Raw genomic sequence first — 19,032 nt, forward strand, 5'->3', positions numbered from 1 at the left:
GGAGTATTGCTGTCTGATGGGCTTTTGTGGTCATTTCAGTATTGGGAGCTTTGCCTTTGAAACTTCCTCATTTAATACTATTTTATATCATCCTAAACTGTCTGCTGGAGCATTTATGAACTCTGCACTGAAGAGGACCTTTTGTGTTATTCATTGATGCAGGACTGAAAACAGACAAGTCTGGTTCGTTTGACAAAGACCATCCTTTAATGAAGTGCAGAAATTACTCTGGATTTGATGAATTCCTGTGTTGGCTGGTTGATATATGGCAACCTATTTGTAACCGTTAGTGTAATGGTAAAATGCACTGTTAACATGGCATGTCTACAAAATCAAAAAGCTCTTATAACATGGTGAGCAAATACGTACTTCAGTCCTAAGTCATCCTCACGCTTAAAACTCCAACTCCCAGAAGTCTCTGCTGCTTACCTGTCATAACAAATATCGTCACATGGACGCTGTTTCAACAAAAATAAACCTAGTGCACTCATGTTGAATTTGTTTATCTGTCACGCTAATATTTCCCAATGGAAAATCCTGCAATAATGGAAATGACAGCGGCACGGCGTTCGAACTTTGGAGATATTGGTGAGTGTTCGATTTGGGCAAACTGGCTATCAATTTTTCAATCTGAACTACATACATAACAATTATGGACGGAAAGGTGGTGAATGTAAATATGTTTGCTTTTATTCACTGCTCAACAATGTTTTTTGGATTAACGCATAATTGCGCGTCCAATGCGTAAATACGCAGCAGGTCGTGTTTGAGCCAGAGCCTCTCCCTTTCCTACTAGGGTTTTGGGCAGACCGAACCGCGTTGCATGAGGCTGCGTCCTTAGGCAGGGCCCTTCAAGTGAAACAGCTGATTGAGGGTGGAGCATCTGTAAACATGGTGACAGTAGACAATATCACCCCGCTCCATGATGCCTGCATCCAGGGACATCCAAACTGTGTTCGACTGCTACTAGATGCAGGGGCTCAGGTGAGGCAGCTACAGTAGGGCTAAATACACTGCTCAAAAAAATAAAGGGAACACTAAAATAACACATCCTAGATCTGAATTAATGAAATATTCTTTACATAGTTGAATGTGCTGACAACAAAATCACACAAAAATTATCAATGGAAATCAAATTTATCAACCCATGGAGGTCTGGATTTGGAGTCACACTCGAAATGAAAGTGGAAAACCACACTACAGGCTGATCCAACTTTGATGTAATGTCCTTAAAACAAGTCAAAATGAGACTCAGTAGTGTGTGTGGCCTCCACGTGCCTGTATGACCTCCTGACAACGCCTGGGCATGCTCCTGATGAGGTGGCGGATGGTCTCCTGAGGGATCTCCTCCCAGACCTGGACTAAAGCATCCGCCAACTCCTGGACAGTCTGTGGTGCAACGTGGCGTTGGTGGATGGAGCGAGACATGATGTCCCAGATGTGCTCAATTGGATTCAGGTCTGGGGAACAGGCAGGCCAGTCCATAGCATCAATGCCTTCCTCTTGCAGCATATGGTCTCACAAGGGGTCTGAGGATCTCATCTCGGTACCTAATGGCAGTCAGGCTACCTCTGGCAAGCACATGGAGGGCTGTGCGGTCCCCCAAAGAAATGCCACCCCACACCATGACTGACCCACCGCCAAACCGGTCATGCTGGAGGATGTTGCAGGCAGCAGAACGTTGTCCACGGCGTCTCAAGACTCTGTCACGTCTGTCACATGTGCTCAGTGTGAACCTGCTTTAATCTGTGAAGAGCACAGGGCGCCAGTGGTGAATTTGCCAATCTTGGTGTTCTCTGGCAAATGCCAAACGTCCTGCACGGTGTTGGGCTGTAAAGCACAACCCCCACCTGTGGACGTCGGGCCCTCATACCACCCTCATGGAGTCTGTTTCTGACCGTTTGAGCAGACACATGCACATTTGTGGCCTGCTGGAGGTCATTTTGCAGGGCTCTGGCAGTGCTCCTCCTGCTCCTCCTTGCACAAAGGCGGAGGTAGCGGTCCTGCTGCTGGGTTGTTGCCCTCCTACGGTCTCCTCCACATCTCCTGATGTACTGGCCTTTCTCCTGGTAGCGCCTCCATGCTCTGGACACTACGCTGACAGACACAGCAAAACTTCTTGCCACAGCTCGCATTGATGTGCCATCCTAGATGAGCTGCACTACCTGAGCCACTTGTGTGGGTTGTAGACTCCGTCTCATGCTACCACTAGAGTGAAAGCACCGTCAGCATTCAAAAGTGACCAAAACATCAGCCAGGAAGCATAGGAATTGAGAAGTGGTCTGTGGTCACCACCTGCAGAACCACTCCTTTATTGGGGGTGTCTTGCTAATTGCCTATAATTTCCACCTGTTGTCTATTCCATTTGCACAACAGCATGTGAAATTTATTGTCAATCAGTGTTGCTTCCTAAGTGGAAAGTTTGATTTCACAGAAGTGTGATTGACTTGGAGTTACATTGTGTTGTTTAAATGTTCCCTTTATTTTTTTGAGCAGTGTATATAGAGCTGTAGACAGATAATGACACATTTCATAATGGGTAGCAGGATGCACCAATACACCTACAGCATGTGTAGCAGTAGTGGTCCCTCTCACTCTATCTCTCCATCCCTTCCTCTTTACCCCCTCTCCCCTAGGTGGATGTGAGGACCATCCATGGCAGCACTCCTCTATGTAACGCCTGTGCTGCGGGGAGCCTGGAGTGTGCAAAGATGCTGCTGGAACATGGAGCCAAAGTCAACCCCTCCCTCACAGCACTCACTGCCTCTCCTCTGCATGAGGCCTGCATAAAGGGTAAGACTGGGAAATGATGAGGGGGTATATGACTGGGGAAATGGTGATAAGGCAGGGTCAGGTGGACTGGAGGAGGGAAAAAACAGGACAAGTGAGGGAAGACTGACCAGGATAGGAGGGAAGAGACTGGTGGAATAGGTTTTAAGCAGAAGGAGAGGTAAGAGGACTGGAGGAAGAGGTAAGGAGATAAGGGGCAGCACTAGGGCGAGTGAGGTAGGAGTGCAAGAGAAGGGATGGGTGTGAGGAGGATTAACCGTAAGTGTATAGATATGTGTGAGTACTTCATATCTAATGAAACCGTTTCGTATCTGTCTATACTGTAGGTAATGCAGATATAGCGAGGCTAATGATAGCGCATGGAGCCTTGCTAGAGGCCTTTGATCTCCAGTTCGGTACCCCGCTACATGCTGCCTGTGCCAAGGAACATGTGGACTGTGCCAGGGTGCTGCTCAAAGCAGGTGAGGATGGGGACAAAGAGGAAAACATTGTCTCAGGCAACTGCTGTATTCATATCAATGGCTCTGTATGACTATACAGTGTTTAGGTATATGTTTTACATACAAGTATTTGCTATGCTGGACGGACACTGCGGAATTTCATTCACAAATCTGCCACAAAGCCACATTTTCCTGAGGAAATGTAAGCATCGACTGTAAACAGAATGTGTTTTCTGTTCAGGTGCCAAGGTGAATGCAGCTAAGTTCCATGAGACGGCTCTCCATCATGCTGCCAGAGTAGAGATGGTGGACATGATTGAGTTACTGGTGGACTTTGGAGGCAACGTGTATGTCACAGACAACGACAACAAAAAGCCCATAGACTACACCAAGCCTGGCTCTCCCACTGAACAATGCTTACAGTATTATGAAAGTAAGTCTAGAGGCAATAATATTTTCCATTTGTGATTCTCCATCCCTTATGTGACTTTTGTTAGTCATTGTGGCTGTCTGATTATCTCTAGGTACTCCTCTGAGTCTGCAGCAACTTAGCAGAGTGACTCTGAGGACGTTGCTGGGTACCAGAGCTCTGGAGGTCGTAGGTCAACTGGACATATCTCAACGTACCATCAGCTACATTCTCTGTGAGGGGTGTTGATGCTGCCTTATGAACTGACTCGTGGATGGATTCCCAAAGGAATATCAGAAAAAGGAGAATGCTTGAATACTAAGCTGGGACACATCTCATCATCTTCATATGTTTTGTTTACTGTGGGACACACATACAAATTGATGTGATTTATTACTGTGTTATAAGCGGTAACACATTGTAAAATACATTTCAAGAAGGCCTGCTGCAATTGTTCTAATATTCTATAGAGATGAAAGCTTGTTTTAGCATGGTTAGGGAAAATAAAGCCAAACAATGTCAGTCCTCTACTTTTGCAGTAATATGAACATTTTGACAAAACATTTCTACTACAACTCCCAGCATGCGCTCAAATCCATCAAAGGTCATGTCAAAATCAGTCACATGATGTGTCAGTGCCGCATGTAAACACAGCTCAAATGTGCTTGTTTACTTCTCGTGGGACGTAATTGACCGTTTTTCTACATAAAACGGCATTTGACCAAATGTTGGAGGTTGAAACTGCCAGACCGTATTTCTTTGGAGACATAGGTGCGTATGAAAGTGTTTCGGTTTTGTATGCTAGCATCCATTTGGTTACTCTATGTCATAGCTAGCAAGCATGTGTTCATGATATAACAGCAACGTAAATCAGCTACATATGTGCCATGTTGTGTTTTAGTCCATATAGATTGTTAAGTAAAGGTTTACGATGGCAAAATGTGATGTCAACCAGAGATGATCTAGCATGCACTCACCTCGCGCCGGTTGATTATGTAGCAAGAGGTATTCTCTTGTTGTTTGCTCTCTGGTTGATGACTGTGTGGCTTTACCCCAGGCTGCTGGTCAGAGAGGACCGAGGTGCACGAGGCGCCTCCGAGGGACATGCTGCCCAGCTGCAGCAACTCATCCATAGCGGAGCCTCTGTCAACATAGTGGCTGTGGACTCCATCACCCCCCTCCATGAGGCATGTGAAAGGTGGCAGACCCAGTGTGTCAGGCTGCTACTGGATGCTGGAGCACAGGTGAGACTGTCACTAAGTTGAGGGAGAGAGATAAGAGAAATATCGGCAATAAATGAGGTAGGTTCGCCATAGAATAATTAAAATAATAAAGGATATATCTAGTCATAGATATAGAAGGGTGGGACCCCGATTCAACGCAGGTTAAAGATCAAGAGAAAGTAATGTGTTCTTTATAGTTAATTAGGACATGTGATGGCTGTGTTGTCTTGTAGGTGGATGCCCGTAACACGGACGGTAGCAGCCCTCTGTGTGAGGCCTGCTCGGTTGGGAGCTTTGACTGTGTGCGGATGCTGCTGGAGCATGGGGCCAATGTGAACTCCACCCTCTCTTCCCGGACCACCTCACCCCTACATGAAGCTTGCATGGGGGGTAAGTGTGTGGCAGGTGTAGGATGAGCGTGCATCAAGATGGTTTGAGAACTTGTGACAGTCTGTTCTTGTGTCCCAGGTAATGCTGACGCTGTGAAGATCATGATCGCTAAAGGTGCCAGTCTGGAGGCATATGACCTGTACTATGGGACCCCGTTGCATGTGGCATGTGCCAACGACCACACGGCCTGTGTCAAGGCGCTACACAACGCAGGTGAGCATTTGAGAATAACACTCTCTAACAACTAATTATCTGATTGTGAAGAAGAACAACACAATGAATAAAGACCTGAATAGAGAATACAACCCTGGGTTTGAGTTCTCAACTCTGTAGTGCACCTTTAGTAATAACCTCTTTTGTGTGTCATTTGCTTCCTCAGGTGCCAAAGTGAATTATGCTCGGCTGCACAAGACGGCCCTGCACCATGCTGCTAAAGTGAAGAGTGTTGACATGATCGACATGCTGGTGGAGTTTGGGGCGAACATCTACGCCAAAGACAAAAACGCTAAGAAGCCCATTGACTACATCGAACCTGGTTCTCCCGCTGCGCTCTGCTTAGAGTTTTATGAAAGTAAGTCACAGTGTGAGAGAGGTTTTTATACCACAGTTACCAGTTTTAAGCAATAGATGTGCTGTACCAGTATGTTTTTGTGGATTTCTAAGCAATATCACTGTGTCACCAGTAGGTGGTGCCCATTGCTAATTTTTCAGGATCAGAAAGTTACAGGTAGTGGAAAAGTAAAAGAAATGTATAAAAAATAAGAACCTGATAAAGTTGAACCCATCAAAACAGCTGTTTGAACACTTCTTAATTGGTACACAATACTCAGGTCAAGGTAGATTTAATTTCTTCCTGTTTTTTTTATGGCCCCAATTATAGAATGACATATAAAGTAGAATCCATATTAATTTAATAGGATCTCTGTGGATCTAGTAATAACGATTTTTCATTTAACTTAATGTGGCATGAACACAACCAGTCATGATGTTTTCATCATGTAGGCTACACGTGCATGTTTGTCCACTCACAAATGAATTCCAACAGCCAAACAGTGCTCTGCCCCAACCATTTGATGAATGGAAAGAAACACCTGTTAAAACACCAGAAAGTCTAATGACGTTCTGCAATTGTCATTCTGCCTACACTTGTAGCCTGAATTGATGTGTCTACTTGTAGCCTGAATTGATGTGTCTACTTGTAGCCTGAATTGATGTGTCTACTTGTAGCCTGAAATGATGTGTCTACTTGTAGCCTGAATTGATGTGTCTACTTGTAGCCTGAATTGATGTGTCTACTTGTAGCCTGAATTGATGTGTCTACTTGTAGCCTGAATTGATGTGTCTACTTGTAGCCTGAAATGATGTGTCTACTTGTAGCCTGAATTGATGTGTCTACCTGTAGCCTGAATTGATGTGTCTACTTGTAGCCTGAATTGATGTGTCTACTTGTAGCCTGAATTGATGTCCGCGCCAGTCTTTGCGAGTCATCCTTGCCTTGGAAAAATATCAGTGTTTTCCTCGAACTACGCCACATTTGGGAGCGTTTATAATATGCCACCCAATTTCAAGTCCATTTTGCATGCGGCTGACATGTGGTTATGATAAATATCTATTTACAGAAGCATATTTATCTTTTTAGGCTGCAATACCAGACCATACCAGCTTACTTTAACCCCTGACAATACTCAGTCTTACGTCAGAAAGATATTTCTCCAGTATTTTGAACATAGACCAAGTCCATCTGTCCTGTCCCTCAAGTTAATGTCTATCCTACTCATGTTCCCTGAAGCTGATCAATTAGTACTATAACATTCAGTTTAGTTACGGGTCATTAACTGACGATGAGACCCAGACAGATTCCTCTGCCACAGAGCCACTCGTGGAATGTGAGACCAGGTCTGTGTGTGAAGCCACACAGCAACAGTATCCTAGGCATCAGACACAGACACCTCTTGTAAGGAAAAATAAAAACTTTATTTCATGAAGTGCAAGGACATTGTGAAATACATTTTTAAAAAATTGCTCAACTCATGTTTTATTGAGTCCTATTGTTGGGTTATGCAAGCAAACATCAACATAATATCCCTGCTCAAAAGCTCCAGTCTTTAAATATACTAAACGGGACATATATCTCTGACTGTGTATTGACACTTGAATACTATCCCAGTGTTGTGGATAGACTAAATCTCCCATAAACCTTTGTGGTTGTCTGCCTGTAGGTACTCCATTGAGTCTGCAGCAGCTGAGCAGAGTGACCCTGAGGGCGATGCTGGGTAGCAGAGCTCTGGAGGTCGTAGTTCAACTGGACATACCAAAGCAAATCATTTGCTTCCTATGTTACCACTGACCCTGATACCATTATCTTACTAAGGTGAAGGAAGGAATCTCAGAGACTGAAACCTTAAAAAAATAGAAATAAACATCACAATCATCAAAATGCTACAGTCTGAACCTTAGATGCCACTAGATTAGATGCATAAAAATAATATGCATACAGCAAAGCACAGGTTTCCAAACAAGCAGTATTTTTAAGCGGAGCACTTTTCTCTTTGATGTCTTCAGAATGTGTGCCATATCATCACATTAGATGCATATTTAAAGAACAGGAGCATAAGGAGGTTTTAATGGGGACTTTTTACATACAGTTTATTCCTTGAACTCCCATATCTCGTAAACCTACATAAAAGACAAATGGAGGCCCTCAGGGAAAACAAGGAAGAAGGGGAGAGGAGAAAATAAATGGAGGAGAGGAAGTGATTTTGGCAGCTGATCCTGTCCACTCTGCAACACCGTCTGTGGACACTACACCAGCATCTTAGACGCCATGACAACGCGGCAACAATACAACCTTAAGCAACACATCCCAGATTTCCGGTACCTCCTCAGGGATGAGAAACGGTGTTGCAGCAGGAGGATGAGCGGCGTTCCCGTTGACACTCTCCAGATGTCACTGTGTATCCCAGATTCCTCCCTGACATCGGAACGGAAACCACACCTGACAACTGGATGTGTTTGAGGCGGACGTGGAATCCAGGCAGCAGAGAAACACCATGGGAAACGATCCTGCTTTTTTACTGTTGGTGCCTCTGATCTGTTGCATCCGCTATAGCTGAGACGGCCCAGGCCTGAATATGGTGTCTGTTTTTGGGGTGTATGATGAGTGTGTGTGGATTCTTCAGAGTTGCACGATGTCTCTGGTTACTATATTGATACTGTTATTATTTGACATAACCTGTCTTAATAATGGGAACAGAGGAATATGTCTTATCAACATGATGTCTATGTAAGGCAACGTGCATTAATCACAAAGTGTGTTTCTAAAATATTATGACCTATTTAATCTTTCCCCACTGGCCACACGACCTCATTTCAGTGTGGGTAATATTTGGTTGAGATGTTAATCAATGAGATTACAACCTATATTGACCCACTCAAATTAAATTCCAATAGAAAAAAGTTGTCACCCAAATGTTTATCGCTGTGCTTTCAACATTTTTAAAGCACAACAAAGCTCAAATGGGAATACAATGTCAGCTATTGATAAATCACTGTGCTTAATCTAATAGCAGGACCATATAACCTGGATTTCAGTTGAGATGACATCAAAACTACACGGGTGCAAGAGATCAATGCCATTTGAGATTCTGTGCAGATTATTACAGAAGTTGTGAAGATCTCCACAGACCTGTGATCTATGTACGCTTTCTTGCACATACACACTTTATATGATTACAGTTACCTCAAAATGTGGTCATGGATGTGTTACTCACTTTTCAAGTTTTGAATGTTACATTAGTTTTTTTAAGATAGTCTAAAGTTAAGGCGTTTTACTGTATTACAAAAGTAATATTGAATTTTGTTTTGTTGACAACGCAACCAAATATCAACATTTTAAAGGATATTCATCTTCAGCTTGGATAGTTCCATCTGGGCCACTGACTTAGTGTGGCTTTAATTCCAGTTTGTCTACAAATTAATTATTGCTATGTTGGATTCACATCTCCATCTCAACCAAAAACGAATGTGTTTTCCATATAGATTCCACGTCACAATATGTTGACAAATTATGTTGAAAAAACCGCTTAAAGTCCAGCGGGAGTGACTATCCTCTCAGATAATGGATCTGTTTAACCCGTTTTGTGAACTGTCAAGTTTTTGAATGCACTCGAAAAGCAACTTCTTAGGGATAGCCCCCTTTTTTCCAATTTTCGCCTAAATGACATACCCAAATCTAACTGCCTGTAGCTCAGGCCCTGAAGCAAGGATATGCATGTTCTTGGTACCATTTGAAAGGAAACACTTTGAAGTTTGTGGAAATGTGAATTGAATGTAGGATAATATAACACAATAGATCTGGTAGAAGAAAATATAAAGAAAAAAACAACCTCTCTTTTTCTACCACCATCTTTGAAATGCAAGAGAAAGGTCCTAGTTATAGCCATCACTCTGGTTGTAATTCCGATGGCATCCACAAGATGGCAGCAGTGTATGTGCAAAGTTTCAGATGGATTGTTTGAAAAATGAGTGAACAACAAGACTTTTAGTGTGAAGTTCCTAGGTACATTTGGGCAAATCGTGAAGGAGACATTCGCATTCATATTCCATTTTTCAGCAAGAATATCGTCAAATCTGTATACTTGTACTTTGATTTAGCTTTTCAAGTATTAGGAGCCATATTATAAGTTCAACATTTGCAAAACAACCAGTTTTCATAACTTCATAACTCTGAATATCCTTATAATTGTTGTCCAAATGAAAAGGCATGCTGTCGTATTAGTTTAGTAGCTACATTTTACAACATATACTTGGTTTTCAGATACTCCCATAAAGCCCAGCTCATTGGCTATCTAACTAGCTTTCTTTGACCCCGATTGGTGCTTATTTGACAAAGATACAGTCGTTCAAGTGATGGCCGCCCCCGTCATCGGCGTGCCATGAAGGCGTTGCTCTCTGACCAAATATGGTGTCCTATAGGATATACTACACTCCTAATGAAATAGTGAAGTCTATTTACCTTCTAGGATCTCTGAGGAATAGATACGAATGTGATTTGACTCGTTGAAACAGCGTTTAGGGTGAGATTTTCACAGATTCCTTTCTTTGCAAAGTGAACGAGTGGAAATACAAAATCGATCGTGCCATATGGACCTTTTTAGGATAAAGGATTTTATCTAACAGAACGACACTTCGTGTTATCTCTGGGGCCCTTTGGATGATACATTCTGAAATCTTGCTCTGATTTAAGTACACATTTCACCTTCAGAGGTGAATTTATCAAACCCATAGCGAAGAAAAAAGTGTTTTGTTGTTAGGAGCTCTCCTCAAACAATAGCATGGCATTTTTTCGCAGTAGCTACTGTAAATTGGACAGTGCAGTTATATTAGCAAGAATTTAAGCTTTCAGCCAATACAAGACACTTATATGTACCGACATTTGTTGTTTCTCTAAAATCTGCGATCTTGACAACGCGCTACATGGTTTACAACTGTCCCGTTGACGAAACGCTGATCCGTTTAAGTCAGTATCATCAATAAGTTCTAACAGTCCCCCCCCCCCATTTAGCCTCCCTTCCAAATATGTGCTGAGACAACATGTCTGCTGGTCTATTGAGTAAACGACGTGTGTCAAGTGTTAAGGTTGCTAGATCACCGCTTGCGGCATTCGAGAGCTTTTTTTTTCTACCACGACAGGAACCTATTTGGAACTGTTTTCCGTGGAAACAATGCGGCCTCATCCATTACCGTTTCAACCATCCAGAACACATCCATAAATAAGCTCAGGAGCAGAAATAGCTGGAGCCCTCCCTGTTCACATGAAGGAACGAATATAAATACCCTCTTTAAAAAATAATCAAAAGCTTGTTAAAATAACTGGACCCGGTCCAGAAGGGATCTGCTACTGCTAAGTCTTAAAATAGGCTTGACCATGTAGATGATGGTTTGAAAGCATTTTTCTCCGTCTTAACATTAAGATGAAGCAGATGGAGGAGACGACAACAGGCATGAGAAGAATGTTCAGTTAAAACATATTTGAACTAATAAAAAGTGCAATTTGGGGATTTTGGATCAGTCTTTTAAAGGAATGATACACCTGTTTCAAAGGCACTTTCTCTGGCTGTTCAGATAAGGCACAACCAGTCAAAGGTATCTGCACAGGGATTTCAAACATCAGGTATTTGGTTCTGTGCAGCCAACAGAGGTTATTTGATCAATCAAGCAATGTAACATCAAAGTAGAATGGATCTAGCATGCTGCCCACACTTGATAAAGTATATTCGTGAATCAGTATTGGTTATTAAGAATGCTACAAATATCTATTTATTATGATACATGTTTGTGTTCAGCCGAGCGGAAATGGAGGAAAACTCGCCTCCCTGCGGACCTGGCATCCTTTCACTCCCTCCTCTCTACATTTTCCTCCTCTGTCTCTGCTGCTAAAGCCACTTTCTACCACTCTAAATTCCAAGCATCTGCCTCTAACCCTAGGAAGCTCTTTGCCACCTTCTCCTCCCTCCTGAATCCTCCTCCCCCTCCCCCCCCCCCCCCCTCCTCCCTCTCTGCAGATGACTTCGTCAACCATTTTGAAAAGAAGGTCGACGACATCCGATCCTCGTTTGCTAAGTCAAATGACACCGCTGGTTCTGCTCACACTGCCCTACCCTGTGCTCTGACCTCTTTCTCCCCTCTCTCCCCAGATGAAATCTCGCTTCTTGTGACGGCCGGCCGCCCAACAACCTGCCCGCTTGACCCTATCCCCTCCTCTCTTCTCCAGACCATTTCCGGGGACCTTCTCCCTTACCTCACCTCGCTCATCAACTCATCCCTGACCGCTGGCTACGTCCCTTCCGTCTTCAAGAGAGCGAGAGTTGCACCCCTTCTGAAAAAACCTACACTCGATCCCTCCGATGTCAACAACTACAGACCAGTATCCCTTCTTTCTTTTCTCTCCAAAAATCTTGAACTTGCCGTCCTTGGCCAGTTCTCCAACTATCTCTCTCAGAATGACCTTCTTGATCCAAATCAGTCAGGTTTCAAGACTAGTCATTCAACTGAGACTGCTCTTCTCTGTATCACGGAGGCGCTCCGCACTGCTAAAGCTAACTCTCTCTCCTCTGCTCTCATCCTTCTAGACCTATCGGCTGCCTTCGATACTGTGAACCATCAGATCCTCCTCTCCACCCTCTCCGAGTTGGGCATCTCCGGCGCGGCTCACGCTTGGATTGCGTCCTACCTGACAGGTCGCTCCTACCAGGTGGCGTGGCGAGAATCTGTCTCCTCGCCACGCGCTCTCACCACTGGTGTCCCCCAGGGCTCTGTTCTAGGCCCTCTCCTATTCTCGCTATACACCAAGTCACTTGGCTCTGTCATAACCTCACATGGTCTCTCCTATCATTGCTATGCAGACGACACACAATTAATCTTCTCCTTTCCCCCTTCTGATGACCAGGTGGCGAATCGCATCTCTGCATGTCTGGCAGACATATCAGTGTGGATGACGGATCACCACCTCAAGCTGAACCTCGGCAAGACGGAGCTGCTCTTCCTCCCGGGGAAGGACTGCCCGTTCCATGATCTCGCCATCACGGTTGACAACTCCATTGTGTCCTCCTCCCAGAGCGCTAAGAACCTTGGCGTGATCCTGGACAACACCCTGTCGTTCTCAACCAACATCATGGTGGTGGCCCGTTCCTGTAGGTTCATGCTCTACAACATCCGCAGAGTACGACCCTGCCTCACACAGGAAGCGGCGCAGGTCCTAATCCAGGCACTTGTCATCTCCCGTCTGGATTACTGCAACTCGCTGTTGGCTGGGCTCCCTGCCTGTGCCATTAAACCCCTACAACTCATCCAGAACGCCGCAGCCCGTCTGGTGTTCAACCTTCCCAAGTTCTCTCACGTCACCCCGCTCCTCCGCTCTCTCCACTGGCTTCCAGTTGAAGCTCGCATCCGCTACAAGACCATGGTGCTTGCCTACGGAGCTGTGAGGGGAACGGCACCGCAGTACCTCCAGGCTCTGATCAGGCCCTACACCCAAGCAAGGGCACTGCGTTCATCCACCTCTGGCCTGCTCGCCTCCCTACCATTGAGGAAGTACAGTTCCCGCTCAGCCCAGTCAAAACTGTTCGCTGCTCTGGCCCCCCAATGGTGGAACAAACTCCCTCACGACGCCAGGACAGCGGAGTCAATCACCACCTTCCGGAGACACCTGAAACCCCACCTCTTCAAGGAATACCTAGGATAAGATAAGTAATCCTTCTCACCACCCCCCCCTTAATGATTTAGATGCACTATTGTAAAGTGGCTGTTCCACTGGATGTCAGAAGGTGAATTCACCAATTTGTAAGTCGCTCTGGATAAGAGCGTCTGCTAAATGACTTAAATGTAAATGTAAATGTAAATGTGTTACTGTTTAAATCTGTCAGAGTCAAATACTATTGTAATAAATATATCCTCCCCGGAAATGTATGTATAAATGACTGTGTCGCTCTGTATACTGTAAGACTGACATTGTGTGTTAATGAACGACATTGTTGACATGCTCGCTGCCTTTTGGATTTTATTACGATAACCTTGATTCATTCATCTAAATTGGGTCAACTGTTAGAGTAGGCCAATATCATGATGAACAGAAATTGAAGTGAGCAACAAGATGGATCTCCAGCCATAATTTTGTCCAGTGTCCACTAGGATGTGCCATAGGTTAGGAATTTGTTTAACAACAATCAATCTTCTCGCTCATTCGTCAAGTTACAAAGCATCTGCACTGCCAGAGCATCAGGCCATGTTGCGTCTCTGAGAAAAGGGAAAACATATGCTCCAACACTAGTACTCACAGCCTCTTATCTACATCTGTTTTCCTGAATTGTCTGAGCTGATATGGAGATATAGTGAACCTTGGAACTATCCATTTGAAGAAATGGATCTATAGACTAGCATTTGAGACAACTAAATAAACGGCTTAAAACGTGCTCATTCGTGAGTGAGGTGAGAATACACTCATTCATCCACCCTCTTTAGATTACAGAACAAAAGGCTAAAGATTGAGATGGATGGGACTACTGTATTTCCCTGTACTTCCTCTGTTGCTCACCTAACACAAAAACCACGTTGATGTGCTTTCCTAGATGACATCTGTCTGTACTATCGCGGAGATATACCAAGGTTTATCAGTGGAATGGAGTTAGTCTAGTTAGCTTTCAACCTTTGAACTCCAACCTCTCAGTAGATATGCCAATGTGTATTACCCTCACATCTTTGTTAGCAATGAGAGACTTCACCTCTATGTAGACAAGTTTGTAAACTTCCTTGGGGGGGGGATTAAGGATGGATCTAGATAGATCAGGCGGGAATCTGAGAGGCTCAGTGTGTTTTGGAGGAGAGATATACTTGATGCTGTGATGGTCTGCTAGGCTTCACTGGGAGAGCTCTTCACTTCCAGTTAGGAATCCTTCCTCCACTCAACGTGGAGCAGATGTGAGACAGTGTTTGTGTCAAGCTGGGACTCTGATAGTTACTTTCAGCTATGAGCAACTGATTTAGGACCAGCCTGTCCTGTACTTAGTCTTCACCTTAACCATAATGGGACAAACAACAAAACTGGCCCCGGACCAGTTATTAAATGCTTGGTGTAATTATTGCTTCTCCACTCCCATATAATTATAACAATGGGTTAAAAGTTCATATTAAGGAAAATCACTACCACACCATAACTCAGAACTGGTCAGGCACTACAACACACAGCACACATAGCACAGACCGTCTACTCTGTCTGCTTGTTAGAGTAAGAGGCTGTGAGGCACCATTTTGGGTGTGTGTGTCTCCTAAATCTGCTTTAAGGGTGACTGGTGGAATTGAGTTATTCCACTGCACTGGTAAATAAAGCACGGCGAATGGGAGGAGAATACTGGCTTGAAAGCAGCTTTTCTTTGAAGGGATTCTTCTCTGTATGACTGAATGGACGTGGATTTGACTGAAAAGATCATCAAACACCGAGGCACACCTGTTTATGGCCTTGTCTGAAACCACAGCTCAAAAGTCACGTGGGACCTCTTCAGCAGGTCACTGCAGTATAGCTACAACCGATTGATACTCAACATGGTTAGAAGGATCAACTCTTTAGCTTTAATACCTTTTTAGCCTGAAGTACAAGCACCATCTAGCAAGTCCACCTAACACGTCAGAAATTAAAAGTCAATAAGTCAGTATTCCAGAGAATTTATCTAAATTACCTACGGCTGGGCGTCTTCATCCAGACTTACTGTAAAACAGTCTCGTCTCCTCCAGCCGGAGAAAATATGCACATCTGTCTAGTCAGCCACACCGACGGACACACACACACACACGTCCCAGAAGCGCAGTGAGCGGCCAGATGACCCAACCATCTGGTTATATTTTCTATAGGGAGTCCCCAGGCCAGTTCTACCACACCCTGCTTCCTAACCATACACAGTACTACTCCAGTTCAGTCAGTGGGGGTGAAGTCAGCAGTTTCTTCTTCCCAGACAAAGTCTATCTCCTTTTCTCTCCAATGACACATACACCAGGGAGCACAGGAGGGCCCAGACGGACAGACTGTCCTGGGCGAGCACAGGAGGGCCCAGACGGACAGACTGTCCTGGGCGAGCACAGGAGGGCCCAGACGGACAGACTGTCCTGGGCGAGCACAGGAGGGCCCAGACGGACAGACTGTCCTGGGCGAGCACAGGAGGGCCCAGACGGACAGACTGTCCTGGGCGAGCACAGGAGGGCCCAGACGGACAGACTGTCCTGGGCGAGCACAGGGAGTACTGAAGGGCCCAGACGGACAGACTGTCCTGGGCTAGCCCAGGGAGCACATGAGGGCCCAGACAGACAGACTGTCCTGGGCGAGCACAGGAGGGCCCAGACGGACAGACTGTCCTGGGCGAGCACAGGAGGGCCCAGACGGACAGACTGTCCTGGGCGAGCACAGGGAGTACTGAAGGGCCCAGACGGACAGACTGTCCTGGGCGAGCACAGGAGGGCCCAGACGGACAGACTGTCCTGGGCGAGCACAGGAGGGCCCAGACGGACAGACTGTCCTGGGCGAGCACAGGAGGGCCCAGACGGACAGACTGTCCTGGGCTAGCCCAGGGAGCACAGGAGGGCCCAAACTGGCACTATTGACTAGAAATGCAGGGAAAAAAGCACACATACATGAACACACTTTACTTTTCTCACAAACACTCATACACAGTTAGTCTTTCACAGACAGATTGTGTATGAGTCTGTCCCGTCTCTCCAATATCCAATTTTTCTTTGTAAGCAAGTCTCAGCGTCTTGTGCTTCAAGCCTGCACTCGATTGAAAGATAAAGAAGAAAAGCTAAATGCTGATTGGATTGGTTTGAGACCTTGTGGTCCTTGGCAACCACAGTACAACAGACATTTAAGAAAGAGCTGTGGGCTTTTTCAAGAAGACAAAACGGCAAATGTAGAGGCCTTCATCTACATCTGCAGTTGCGTTCACATGGTGCCTTTTGTCAAAGCTATTGGTTATGGGTATTTGACACCTTAGTGGCAAAATTCACTTGCACACCTGACATATATGCAAACACACACACATACCCCACAACTACCCCTTTCTCACAAAAGCACATTAAATATCCACACATTCTCAGAAGTCAGGTATTTAAACTGGTCTGATTTCCTTTGTTCCTTTTCTTGTGGTGCACAATGTTGTTTTTTGTGAGCAGTCAAACACATATTTGGGTGAAGGATAAAAATGCTGGCTCACATTGTTGTATGTAACCCAAATATCCCTGTACGAATCAATCAATCAGTCAAGCCCTTTTTACATCAGCCTTTTAGAAGGGAAACGATAGGTCTGGTTGTAATGGCTGTAGAATAAGGTCCTGAAGCTACCATCTCCGCCGATGGTTGGTGGAGCTGGCCAGAGAAACAATGTGATCCAGAACAGAATGTACTCCAGATTGTTTCCCTGTTGCTAATAGGCCTCTTCTCTTTCTCACAACCATCAATTTGACATTTTATCGCACAATGACAACGTGTGACAGGCTGCCCAACATGGATTTACTCTTTTAGCTTTTTACGTTATGTGAACACTTTTACTGCGTGCTCCTCTCTGGCGGTTTGACCTAATTTCGACTAGGAAAGCAGTGTCAACGAGACAGGTTGTTCCCGGTACAGGTGTAATAAGTATGTTAGTGAGGGGAACGGGAGGAGGAGGAGGAGGGAGATGTGTCTTTTTGGCTATAGAAGAGACTGCACAGTCAGACATTGTGTAGAACGTTATGTTATCTTGTAAGGTCTTGTTTATTACCTGCTGATTCATGCAGATGATAAAAAATAGTTTTCGGGGGACAATGTCTTGCTCAATGTATGTGCATCAGGACAGGTACTATATTACCCTGCTCTTCTTCACTGACCTAACTAAAGACCTTAGTGACCAAGGACAAGCATAAGAAAGTTGAGTAAGTGATTTACACGTCTGGTTTGTTTTCATGTGAGTGTTTTTGTCCATTGCGTGGCGACGATGTTAAAGAAAAATTCAAGGTTTGATTCAACACAGCATTTTTCAGTGGCCTTAATTCATGGCTGTGGCTTTTTAAGGCTTGTTTATATGGAGATAAGATTAGCTACTAAGTAATTGCCTGAAAGGTGCTGAGGGGAAATATTTACACCTGTGACTGAGTTTGTGTCTCAGTTTAGTGGTATCACATAGTTCTTCTATTTGGGGCTTAGTGCCGTGACTGGTGCTGCCACTTCATTCAGGGTCTGGCCTGTTTATTTTGAGGTGATTGTGTTGGTTAGTGCTCAGGGAATGGAATTCCTGACGTTCTTCAGGCACATATCTCTCCTCTCAGCTCTCTTTCCCTAGCTGGTTCAGTGGCATGTGGCTTACATCAAGAGTGATAGGAGGTAAATGGCATATGTGCGTGTGTCCTTGTTAACTGTCTGATTTAACAGGATGCCTCCCACAGGCTAACTGCACCATACATCCTTCTAACTATGAGTTTTATGGCGTGGGTCTTGTGTTGTGTCCTCAGAGCCCTGACCTTTGACCTGGAGACCACAGAGACCAGCTCAGATCCTCTACCCTGGCATACCTCATCTCTACTCCATCTGTGTGTGTGTGTCCCCTTTCTCTCTGACTCACACTTGTTACCCATACTAGAGACAGTTGAAAAAATCAGTTGAAGATGCCCCGTTTTCCCATTTTCCATTTGGAAAGTTTACCTCATAACCTCTCTTACAACTGGAAAAGTGGTGCTGATGAGAATAGGTGATGGGCTGATTCCTGGAACTGACTCTGCCCCCCCCCCCCAGACCCTAGCCCCATTTATGCCACAGGACCACCCGTATGACCCCCAGAAGAGCTGTGAGGGGTCAGTAGGCGGTGCCTGCCGTGTGAGGCGGACTGAGTGAGAGGGTCACCCAGCTGCTGTAGTCATCAGTTGGGTCCAGGACGGCCCAATGGGACATCTGCCGCATGCCTCACATTCCGATACACACACACACACCGATGCACACACACACACACACACACACACACACACACACACACACACACACACACACACACACACACACACACACACACACACACACACACACACACACACACACACACACACAGTGGTGTAAAGTACTTAGGTAAAAAATACTGGCTAAGTAGTTTTTTTGGGGTGTCTTTACTTAACTTCCTGAAGAAAATAATGTACTTTTTACTCCTTACATTTCCCTGACACCCAAAAGTTACATTTTGAATGCTTAGCAGGACAGCAACATTGTAAAATTCAC

The 19,032-nt window shown here is 44.9% G+C and overlaps 1 protein-coding gene and 1 pseudogene across 1 annotated transcript; both read left to right on the forward strand.

Annotated features, from left to right (window-relative positions):
* Positions 1-60: 60 nt before the first annotated feature.
* On the forward strand, positions 61-4,158 carry asb13a.1 (ankyrin repeat and SOCS box containing 13a, tandem duplicate 1). The gene is made up of 6 exons (XM_064939697.1): positions 61-588; positions 797-984; positions 2,637-2,793; positions 3,117-3,251; positions 3,472-3,663; positions 3,755-4,158. The coding sequence occupies exons 1-6, from the start codon at positions 528-530 to the stop codon at positions 3,886-3,888; spliced, it is 867 nt and encodes a 288-aa protein (XP_064795769.1). The 5' UTR covers positions 61-527; the 3' UTR covers positions 3,889-4,158.
* A 113-nt stretch (positions 4,159-4,271) lies between these two features.
* LOC135515881 (ankyrin repeat and SOCS box protein 13-like) lies at positions 4,272-11,552 on the forward strand (annotated as a pseudogene).
* The last annotated feature ends 7,480 nt before the right edge of the window (positions 11,553-19,032 follow it).

Source organism: Oncorhynchus masou, chromosome 27, assembly GCF_036934945.1.
Source record: "Oncorhynchus masou masou isolate Uvic2021 chromosome 27, UVic_Omas_1.1, whole genome shotgun sequence".
Taxonomy (NCBI): Eukaryota; Metazoa; Chordata; class Actinopteri; order Salmoniformes; family Salmonidae; genus Oncorhynchus; species Oncorhynchus masou.

Excerpts from the sequence above, each read along its gene's own strand:
- asb13a.1 (XM_064939697.1), top strand. The coding sequence starts at position 528 with ATGGAAAATCCTGCAATAATGGAAATGACAGCGGCACGGCGTTCGAAC. Across the intron at positions 985-2,636 it reads TACTAGATGCAGGGGCTCAG|GTGGATGTGAGGACCATCCA; the intron begins GTGAGGCAGCTA and ends CCTCTCCCCTAG. Across the intron at positions 3,252-3,471 it reads CAGGGTGCTGCTCAAAGCAG|GTGCCAAGGTGAATGCAGCT; the intron begins GTGAGGATGGGG and ends TTTTCTGTTCAG.